The sequence below is a fragment of the Pelophylax lessonae genome, assembly GCF_965119305.1.
Source record: "Pelophylax lessonae genome assembly, chromosome: 6".
NCBI classification, from domain to species: domain Eukaryota; kingdom Metazoa; phylum Chordata; class Amphibia; order Anura; family Ranidae; genus Pelophylax; species Pelophylax lessonae.
This window is the reverse complement of record NC_138773.1, coordinates 60,288,299-60,300,009: the sequence shown is the minus strand read 5'-3', so window position 1 is coordinate 60,300,009 and position 11,711 is coordinate 60,288,299. Positions and strand designations below refer to the sequence as shown.

The following is an 11,711-nucleotide window of genomic DNA, read 5'->3' as shown; positions in this document are numbered from 1 at the left end:
AAGAGGAAGTAAACTTCCTCTGCAAACTTTTACCTATAAGTAAGCCTATAATAAGACTTACCTATAGGTAGTGAAATATCTCCCAAACATTTATCGTTTAGGAGATATTTACATTACATGAAACCAAAAGAAAGCTCTATTTGTGGGGAAAAAAAGGCCATTGATTTTATTTGGGTACAGCTTTGCATGACAGCGAAATTGTCAATTAAAGTAACACAGTGCCGTATCACAAAAAATGGCCTGGTCAGAAAGGGGGTAAATCCTTCCGGAGCTGAAGTGGTTAAAGTTTAACTCCAGCTATGCCCTTAGTCTTGCACAGTTGTGCAGCCTCCTCTCCTGCACTGAAATTGCTTACTTTTTCGCTTCTCACAGTCTGCATTCGAAGCTACAGTCAGTCAGATAGAGCTGACTCATTTACTGGCTGAAGGACATCCAACATTATCTAACCCTTTCCTCTGCAGCCCGACTGTTCCTGGCCTGCCCCTTTTAATGAATTTCAGTTTTTCAGTCAGGGAGACTTAGCGTCACATATTAGTGTTACCTAGGGCCGTCTGCTTGCAACTATTGTTTGCCTAGACCAATGACGGGGAATTTTGGCACCCCAGATGTTTTGGAACTACATTTCCCATGATGCTCATGAACTCTGCAGTGTAGTTGAGCATCGTGGGAAATTTAGTTTCAAAACATCTGGGGTGCCAAGGTTCGCCATCACTGGCCTAGACCATGCAATCCTCTAGATTAGAGTCTTTTAAAAGACTATTGGACGTGCATCTCAAAGATCTGAACATTCAGGGGTATGAGATATGATTACTTCCACACACACCTACACAGGTTGAACTGGATGGACTATCATCTTTATTCAACCTCAACTACTATGTAACTATGTAATTAGTGGTATCCAAACTGCAGTCCGGTGGCCAAATGTGGTACTTGTGCCACTATTCCACCAACTGACAGCAATAATGGGGCACCATTCCCTTCTACTGACACCATTAGTGGGGCTATATTCTTCCCAATGATACCAACAAAGGGACACTATTTCTCTCATTATTTCTCTCAATAAAACCAGTGATAGACCACTGATGCCGGGGCATTTTCTACTCCCACTGGCCACAGTCTGGCCCGCCTAAAGCCTGAAGGAAAGTAAACTGGCCCTTTGTTTAGAACGTTTAGAGACCCCTGTTCTAGATTGACACATTTCCATCAAGGCATTTGGATACTTACATAACTCCTATCAAGAACCAGGACTTTTGAGAGGAATACTGAGGAAGGGTACTGTGATGTTTTCAGGAAGCTACGTACAGCACCCTGCCGCCCCATTCCCAACCATGATCTGCCTGCATTGCATAGAGAAACATAGAAACCCACTGATGAGATAACTGGGTCGAAAATAAGGTATGTAATGAAAAAATACTTTAGCATGTCATTAAAATATTTATTAGAATTTTGAGGAGGGGAGAAGAACCAGGGGAGGCAAAATATAAGCAGATAAAAATTGAGTTCTAAATTATCTTTTTCTCATCTATTTCCATTTATTGATGTGACAGGGAAGAGAATGCTTTAAATGCTTATGAGAAGATTGAGAGTTCATTGATGTGTGCATTTGTCTTTCAGGTGGACCTTCTTTCTGACCTGCATTGCCCAATTTCTAAGTTGCATCAACAGTTGCCGAATGTAGAGGGAATGTAAAAATAAGGCTCACAATATTGGCCTACACTGCTAGGATTCAGAAGTTCTCCTCACTGAAGTTGTTTTTTAATCTGAAACTTCATAGTAATGATATTATCTAAGCCGGCCACCATCTCATCATTCTCTTCCACGGCAGCGACTCCCTTCGGTGTCCCCGTCAGTATCAGATCTCCTTCTTCCAAGGTGATTATCCTGCTGATGTAACTGATGAGGAATGGGATGGAGAAGATCATTGAGGAGGTATGTCCTTCCTGTCTGAGGTTATCATTCACCTTCAACCAGATCTTCAGATTGTGGGGGTCTTGTATTGTTTCTTTGGGGATGAAATCGCTAACAGGACAAGACGTATCAAAGGCTTTGGCCAAAGTCCATGGAAGACCTTTCTTCTTACACTGGTCCTGAATGTCCCTGGCAGTCATATCCAGGCACAGAGCGTAGCCCTCTACATGGTCCATGGCATTTGACTGAGAGATGTTTGTACCTCCTTTACCAATGACAACACCAAGCTCCACTTCATGGTGCAGGTTATTGGTGTAGTAAGGCAGGAGAACGGGCGCACCTTCCCTCACGTAGGCTGAGGGAGTTTTAAGAAATAAAACGGGCTCTGTGGGCACCTCGTTTTTCAGCTCCTTGGCATGTTCTGCGTAATTTCTTCCAACGCAGATAATTTTTCTTCCCCATTCCCAAAACCGGCTCAGATTTCTAGAAGAAGCCATTTTATGATGATGGAGATGTCTGGAACAAATTACATTTTTATTGTTTTTTCTTTTTAACAAACAGAATGTTCCTTTATTGATATTTTCAATGTTTAATAAAAGACCTTGATGCATTTTTCCAGAGAAGAGACAAACGCACAGAAAATATTCCTGCAGTTTTAGGCAGCATTTGGTTTAGGCACGGTGCGAATTTCAGCGGCAGGAATCTACTAATTCTGGCTTCTGGGATTGACAGCTGCGTGCGGATAGCAGCACTTTGTGTGCATCCAGCCGCAATTGCTGGCTTTGCAAATAGGCAGGAATAGCTGTGGCCGCAGACAGCCTGTCATTGCATTGTACAGGCTCAGAGGTTGCTGCTATCCACACACAGCTGTCCACTCCAGCAGAGGGAATCAATAGATTCTTACCACTGGGATTTCCTTGGAAACCTGTTGGTAGAGCAGTGGATTTTGTCAGTAGGGCAGAGGACGGTGTCAGTAGGACAGTGGATGGTGTCAGTAGAGCAGAGGACGGTGTCAGTAGGACAATGGATGATGTCAGTAGAGCAGAGGGCAGTGTAAGTAGGGAAGAGGACAGTGTCAGGAGGGAAGAGGACAGTGTAAGTAAGGCAGAGGACGTGTCAGTAGGGCAGAGGTTGGTGTCAGTAGGTCAGGGGACGGTATCATTCAGTAGGTCAGAGGACGGTGTCAGTAGGTCAGAGGATGGTGTCAGTAGGTCAGAGGACGGTGTCAGTAGGGCAGAGGATGGTGTCAGTAGGGCAGAGGATGGTGTCAGTAGGGCAGAGGACGTGTCAGTAGGGCAGAGGACGTGTCAGTAGGTCAGGGAACGGTATCATTCAGTAGGTCAGAGGACGGTGTCAGTAGGTCAGAGGACGGTGTCAGTAGGGCAGAGGACGGTGTCAGTAGGGCAGAGGACGGTGTCAGTCAGCAGGGCAGAGGACGGTGTCAGTAGGGCAGAGGATGGTGTCAGCAGGGCAGAAGACGGTGTCAGTCAGTAGGGCAGAGGATGGTGTCAGTCAGTAGGGCAGAGGACGGTGTCAGTCAGTAGGGCAGAGGACGGTGTCAGTCAGTAGGGCAGAGGACGGTGTCAGTCAGTAGGGCAGAGGACGGTGTCAGTAGGGCAGAGGATGGTGTCAGTCAGCAGGGCAGAGGACGGTGTCAGTCAGCAGGGCAGAGGACGGTGTCAGTAGGGCAGAGGATGGTGTCAGTCAGTAGGGCAGAGGACGGTGTCAGTAGGGCAGAGGATGGTGTCAGTCAGCAGGGCAGAGGACGGTGTCAGTCAGCAGGGCAGAGGACGGTGTCAGTCAGCAGGGCAGAGGACGGTGTCAGTCAGCAGGGCAGAGGATAGTGTCAGTCAGTAGGGCAGAGGACGGTGTCAGTCAGTAGGGCAGAGAATGGTGTCAGTAGAGCAGAGATAGAATGCATTAAAGGGATTGTAAAGGAAGAAACATAGAAACATAGAATGTGTCGGCAGATAAGAACCATTTGGCCCATCTAGTCTGCCCAATATATCTGAATCCTATGAAGAGTCCCTGGCCCTATCTTATATGAAGGATAGCCTTATGCCTATCCCATGCATGCTTAAACTCCTTCACTGTATTTGCAGCTACCACTTCTGCAGGAAGGTTATTCCATGCATCCACAAGAAGTTTTTTTTTTTTTTTTATCCTAATGCATTCTATACATTAAAATAAAAAAACCTTCTGTGTGCAGCAACCCCCTTCCCTAACACTTACCTGAGCCCCATCTTTATCCAGCGATGTTGCAGGAGCATCTCAGCTACCCAGGACTCCTCAATGGCTGAGAGAGCAACGTGGCATGATTGGCTCCCACTGCTGTCAAAGTCAGTCAGCCAATCAGGAGAGAGAAGGGGCGGGCTGAACTGTGGCTCCATGTCTGAATGAACACAGGGAGTTGTGGTTTTGCTCGGGTGCCCCCATAGCAAGCTGCTTGCTGTGGGAAACTCAAGGGCCAGGAAAGCTGAAGAGGGATCTGGGCTGCCCTGTGCAAAACCAACTGCACAGAGGAGGGAAGTATAATATATTTGTTATTTTTAAAAAAACACGAGACTGTACATTTACTTTAAGGTAAAAAAAAAAAACCTTGAGACTTTAGAATCACTTTAAACAAAATAGTTAGAGTAATCTTGAATGTGATTGGCCACTAAATGCATTACCCATCCTGCACCCTGTCCTGACATCTATGTTGTAGGTTAGCATGCAGTACAGTCAGTCCTCCATATGGAAGGTCAGCAAAGTGTCACCCACTATCAGGACAGGAATATATCAGGAAAGGAGTTATCTATGAAGCTTTGCATTGTGCAGAGTGTGTGGTCAGCGAAGCTTGCAATCACCATAACATAGACAGTACACAGATCCCCAATAAGACAGAGGAGAGCTCACCTTGCAGGCACATGGAGGAAGAGGAAATGGAGCAGGAGGGGGTAAAGAGCAATCCAAGAGCAGATCTCCTCTCCATAAACTCAGTTTGTTATTAACCAGCTGCAGCTGATCAGGGACATCATAAACTTTAATGAAAAGTCAGACATCGGATTCACTTCCTGCTTCATTGTATGTTACACAGAGGGAAAGGGATGTCATGTCACCTCCCCCCTTCGCATCGTGTATGATGGTCCAGCCCGGGGAGGAGTCACCCATGGACAGAGCTATGATAGGCTGGCTGTCAGCGAGCACAGTGTAATCACATGGGGTGGGGGTGGGGTTATTTCTGTGGAGTGTCTCTTCTAGATCCATTCATGTGTACATCATCTTCTCTCTTCCTTCTATGATGTCATTCAGTCCTTACATTGTAACTTTATGTCACACTTGGGTTTGGTCATTTAAAGGGGATCTTCACCTTACAAAGATTACATTAGGGTGACCTGCCTCCTCCCCCTCCCCCTCCATCTCTTAATGCCCTAAACTGATAAAAAAAGTTCAATTTTTTTATTTGGGAATGTTTTATAGCAGAAAGTAAAAAATATGGCGTTTTTTTTCAAAATTGTCGCTGTTTTTTTGTTTATAGCGCAAAATCTAAAAACCGCAGAGGTGATCAAATATCACAAAGAGAAAGCTCTATTTGTGGGAAAAAGGGACATCAATTGTTTTTGGGTACAGCATCGCACAACTGCGCAGTTAAAATAGCGCAGTGCCGATTCGCAAAAAATTACCTGGTCATTAAGGGGGTAAAACCTTCCAGGGCTGAAGTGGTTAATTTTCTAAAGCACTGTGTTAACTGTTAATACTATAAAAGTCCTGAATAATAATAATAATGATAGAATAGTAATAATCTCTAGCACAGATCCTTTGTAAATCCTACATGAATAGTTTGCAGAGTTGGTTGGAAGTTTGTGAAGGAAATCATTAAACTGATCTTTGAACTCTGCAGAGACTCCACAGCTGTTTAGCTATTTAAAGTTTAGCAAGGCCATCAGTAACATTTAGGGCACAGGTGAGAAGATTTAAGTTTGACATTTTAAAATAAATTTTCAGATCACGGCTCTATAGAGATACGTGTGTTGTATTGTTTTTGTTAGTGATCGACCAATTATAGGAAATGCCGATATGCACTTTCCCTGACATATCGGAATCAGCCCCTGAGGTTACCGATATTGCCGATATTTAGGGAAAGTGCTTGTACCGGAGTGATGTCTGCAGCTAAAGGCATCATCCCGGTACCGGCATCCATAGCCGACGGTCGGCTGTCTAGTAATGACAACCGATGCGGCTGAGAAGCTCGGCTGTCATTACAAGGAGCGGGAGGGAAAGCCCCCCCCCCTTCCGCCGCCTTCCGTGGCTCGTCCGGTGGGACGGGAGACCCGGGCAACCAGCCTGCACGACTGTGGAAGAGAAGACCGATCAAAGCCGCATTCGGCTCTGACAGGGTCTCCATGCTAAAAACCCGGAAGTGATGTCATGACATCACTTCCGGGTACTGTCTGTCACCAAATTCCAAAAAAATTACAGCATTCAACACAGCCAAACTTGGCGTTTTGAATGCTTTAAGTGCAGAGGAGGGGTTTGGGGTCTTTTTGACCCCCAGATCACTCCACAACAGTACCTGTCAAAAAAAAAAAACTAAATATATCGGCCGATACCGATATGCGATGACCAAAATATCGGTATCAGCAATAAAAAAATGATATCGGTCGGTCACTAGTTTTTGTACAACTGAAGGTATTGGATTTCAGTCCAAGAATGGAAATGTCTGATATTTCAGCTCTTGGTAAACCTTTCTGTTTTGACTAACCCCTCTATATTTGGGGGGGTCAGAATACTCCCCAGGTGGTATAAGAAGCCAGGGAATATTTTTATTTATCTGCACTGACTAATAACCAAAATTCTGTTTTTTGGGTGGACTTGCTATATACTATATTGTCAAAAGTATCGGGACACCTGCCTTTACACGCACATAAACTTTAATGGCATCCCAGTCTTAGTCAGTAGGGTTCAATATTGAGTTGGCTCACCCTTTGCAGCTATAACAGCTTCAACTCTTCTGGGAAGGCTGTCCACAAGGTTTAGGAGTGTTATCTTACTTCCATTGCTCAGACCAGAATGTGCTGCCTCCTGCCGAAGACTGAAATTCTGCCCCCTGGTGGCTCAAAACACTTTGCTTGTGCTGGAAGCATTTGTTGTAAAGAAAAGTTCCAAGATGACAAAAGTACACATAAAAGCCCTTTCACACCGAAGGGGAGTTGGATGCATTTTGAACTGCGCTCCGACTGCATAGACAGGCAAAAATCCATGATCCTATGGGCATAGTTCACACACATCATTGCAGTGCAGTTAAAAAGAAAAAATAGGGCATGCTGCATTTTTCTACAACACAAATGCAGAGAACGCGCATCAAACCCACTGGGCCCCTTTAAAACAAGAAAGCCAAGCCCAAAAACGTATAGAAAATTATACAAACGCAGTGCTAAACACAGCGCAAAAGGCATTCAAGTGCACATGAAGCACGCTTCAAATGCATGTATCCATGGAGTCAAACCGTGGAGTTGTGTGCAGTTTCTGGTGTAATTGGACCCTAAAGGTTTAATCTTTAGCAGTAACACATTTACATAGAAGACTTCATAGTGCCGCTGTCCAATCCATACAGTCCTTGTAATCTGTGTGTGAACTGCCATATTTACATATCCATACATTGAAAAGAGGAAAATCATTTTCTTATTTCATGTTGCCTTTTGCAGATCACTGTCTTTCTCTATTGAGGAGCAGCCGTGTCACCCTAGGTTGCTCACTCCTAATTTGGACTACAGAACACCTATCCCTCTCCTTATCTCTTTAACAAATGAGGGATGCGTTGTGAAGTTCTCTATACCAAAAGGAGGGACGTAATGTTTAGTCCTCTATTACAAAAGGAGGGACGTATTGTGAAGTTCTCTATAACAAAAGGGACGCGTTTTGTAGTTCTCTATGACACAAGGAGGGATGTGTTGTGCATTTCTCTATAACAAAAGGGACGTGTTGTGTAGTTCTCCATGACAAAAGGAGGGACGTGTTGTGTAGTTTTCTATGACAAAAAGGGGGATGTATAGTGTAGTTTTCTATAACAAAAGAAGGGATGTATTGTGTAGTTCTCCATAACGAAAGGAGGGAGATGTTGTGCATTTCTCTATAACAAAAAGGGACATGTTTTGTAGTTCTCTATAACAAAAGGAGCGACATGTTGCGTCGTTCTCTATTGGCGCTTTTCCACTGCATGGAACCGTACCAGTTCGGCCCGCTTTTGTGCTTTTCCACTGCTGGTACCGCATGGTATAGGGTCGGAACGGTTCGGTACGGTACGGTATAGGTTTGCTTTTCCACTGCATGGAACCGAACGGTACGGCCCTGAAAAACAGTACCTACTCGATTGTGGTTCCAACAGGTACCAAACTGGTACCATATCTCACAATCCTTTGCATGCAGTCACTACTAGCCACTGATTGGTCAGAGAATCCCACCCACCCCGTTGTTATCCCACCCACTTAACTTAGTACTACTTTAGTGGAAAAGCAAACCTATACCATACCGTACCGAACCGTTTCGACACTATACCATGCAGTACCAACAGTGGAAAAGCAAACCAGGCCAAGCAGGGCCGAGTAGAGCCGACCTGGTACGAGCCGGTACTTGCAGTGGAAAAGTGCCATATGACACAAGGAAGGACGTGTTGTGTGGTTCTCTATAACAAAAAAGTGGGACGAGTTGTGTAGTTCTCTATAACAAAAGGGACGGTGTCATAGGTGTGCCAGGTGTGCCTGGGCACACCCTAATCTCCCTGTGCAGCACAAATTCCCCCTGCTGATATTTCACCAAAGCCCTAAAAAAAAGTTATAAAAAATAATAAAGAATGAAATAATAAAAATAAAAAAATACTGACACCGTCCACTGCTCTACTGACACCAATTAATGTTTTAAAACATTTGGGTGCACACCGTTATGCAATAGGCACTTATGAAGGACGTGTTGTGTAGTTCTGTATAATAAAGGGAGGACGTGTTGTGTAGTTCTGTATAATAAAGGGAGAGGTATTGTGTAGTTCTGTATAATAAAGGGAGAGGTGTTGTGTAGTTCAAAGAGAAGAACCAGGCAGGACTGATAAGAACATGGATAATCATTATGGGACCAAAAAAAAAAAGCTGATATAAATGCAGTGTTTAATATTAATTGCAACGGCTTGTGTACTAATTATACATTAATGATTTGTAAATTATAGTTTTCTTTTTTTGGTTCATTATTTTGCCATCATCTCTTATTACTCCAGCTGTGCTGAACAGGTGTATCTTCAGGACTGCGGGGGACAGTGGAGTCGGAAAGCTCTATTGGGTCTTCTGGCTACAGCCGCGGTGTGGATGTCTGGAAAAATGTGGGAATGTGTTATAAGCTGGAAACAAAGAAAAGCATTTGGAAAATGGCTCCACATTAGGCTGCGAGATAGATGTATATATATATATATATATATATATATACATACACACACATACATACACATACATACAGTACATATACGCAAACACACACATACAGTGCCTTGAGAACATATTCATTCCCCTAAAATGTCCCACATTTTGTCATGTTACAATCAGAAACATGAATATATTTTATTGGGATTTTATTTGATAGACCAACAAAAAGTGTCACATAATTGTGAAGTGGAAGGAAAATGATAAATGGTTTTCAAAATGTTTTATAAATAAATATGTGAAAAGTGTGGTGTGCATTTGTATTCAGCCCCCTTTACTTTGATACCCCTAACTATAATCTAGTGGAACCTTCAGAATTCACCTAATTAGTGAACAGAGTCCACCTGTGTGTAATTTATTCTCAGTATAAATACAGCTGTTCTGTGAAGCCCTCCAATGTTTGTTAGAGAACCTTAGTGGACAAACACTGAAGGAAAACACCAGACAGATCAGGGATAAAGTTCTGGACAAGTTTAAAGCAGGGTTAGGGTTTTAAAAAAATATCCCAAGCTTTGAACATCTCACAGAGCACTGTTCAATCCATCATCCGAAAATGGAAAGAGTATGGCACATCTACCAAGACATGACCGTCCACCAAAACTGACAGGCCGGGCAAGGAGAGCATTAATCTGAGAAGCAGCCGACAGAGGCCCATGGTAAAGCCCCGTACACACGTACCGATTGTCGGCCGCAAATATTCGGCCGCCGAACTATTGGCCGATTGTCGGCTTGTTAGTATGATGCTTCCAACAGCCGACAGCGCATTTTCGGCCGAACAGAATCGGTCGTGCAGGCATTAAAACGTTTGTACACCGACACCAGAACGGCCGATTGTTCGCCAGTCAGTACAGAATTCGGCCGACAATCAGCAGATTTGCAAGACTGGGCATGCTCAGAGAAGAAAAAACACAGGGAAAGTTAACCATCACATGACATCACTTCTGCAGTCGGCTGTTGTTGGCCGACAAAATTCGTGTGCAGTCTTTTGCACTTTTCAACAGACAAGACAGCCCTGGACAAAAGACGGCCAATCGTTCGGCCAACGATCGGTACGTGTGTACGGGGCTTAACTCTGGAGGAGCAGCAGAGATTCACAGCTCAGGTGGGAGAATCTGTCCACAGGACAACTATTAGTCATGCACTCCACAAATCTGTCCTTTATGGAAGAGTGGCAAGAAGAAAGCCATTGTTGAAAGAAAGCCATAAGAAGTCCCATTCGCAGTTTGCGAGAAGCCACGTGGAGGATACAGCAAACATGTGGAAGAAGGTGCTCTGGTCAGATGAGACCAAAATGGAACTTTTTGGCCTAAAAGCAAAACACTATGTGTGGAAGAAAACTAACTCTACACATCACCTTGAACACACCATCCCCACCGTGAAACATGGTGGTGGCAGTATCATGTTGTGGGGATGCTTTTCTACAGCAGGGACAGGGAAGCTGATCAGAGTTGGTCTGAAGAAAGATGGAGGCAAATACAGGGCAATCTTAGAAGATAGCCTGTTAAAGTCTGCAAAAGACCTGAAACTGGGGTGGAGGTTCACCTTCCAGCAGGACAACGACCCTAAACATACAGCCAGAGCTACAATGGAATGGTTTAGAACAGGGATCGCCAAACTACAGCCCTCCAGCTGTTGCAGGACTACACACTCCATGAGGCATTGTAAAACTCTGACATTCAGACATGACTAGGCATGATGGGAATTGTAGTTCCTGAACAACTGGAGAGCCGTAGTTTGGAGATCCCTGCTTTAGACCTTTAGATCAAAGCATATTCCTGTGTTAGAATGGCCCAAAGTCCAGACCTAAATCCAATTGAGAATCTCCATCCAATCTGACAGAGCTTGAGATATTTTGCAAAGAAGAATGGGCAAAAATGTCCCTCTCTAGATGTTCAAAGCTGGTAGAGACATCCCCAAAAAGACTTGCGGCTGTAATTGCAGTGAAAAGGTGGTTCTACACAGTATTGGCTGAATACAAATGCACGCCACACTTTTCACATATTTATTTATAAAACATTTTGAAAACCATTTATCATTTTCCTTCCACTTCACAATTTATGTGCCACTTTGTGTTGGTCTATCACATAAAATCCCAATAACATATACAGTAAACCCCTCTCCATTGCGGGGGTTACGTTCCGGACCCACCCGCAATAAGTGAAATTCCGCGAAATAGAAAAACCCTATTAAAATGCATTGTAGGCATGATTTTTTTACTGTCACTGTACTTGTAAAAGCATTTTAAGGTCTTTAAACACACTTTTAAAAAAATAGAAACTCATTTAAACACATAAAAGATACTGAGAGACATAGAAAGAGCTATGGAAAACACAAAAATATTTCATTTTTAATGATTTA

General features: G+C 43.8%; 1 protein-coding gene across 1 annotated transcript in view; it reads right to left on the bottom strand.

Annotated features, from left to right (window-relative positions):
• Nucleotides 1-1,682: 1,682 nt before the first annotated feature.
• Nucleotides 1,683-11,711, bottom strand: part of LOC309558793 (hydroxyacylglutathione hydrolase, mitochondrial-like) — a 64,471-nt gene continuing 54,442 nt past the window's right edge. Inside the window, 2 exon segments of the mRNA XM_082261850.1 lie at nucleotides 1,683-2,411; nucleotides 2,413-2,424. Of these exon segments, the coding sequence (XP_082117976.1) occupies nucleotides 1,740-2,411; nucleotides 2,413-2,424 (684 nt within the window). The 3' untranslated portion in view covers nucleotides 1,683-1,739.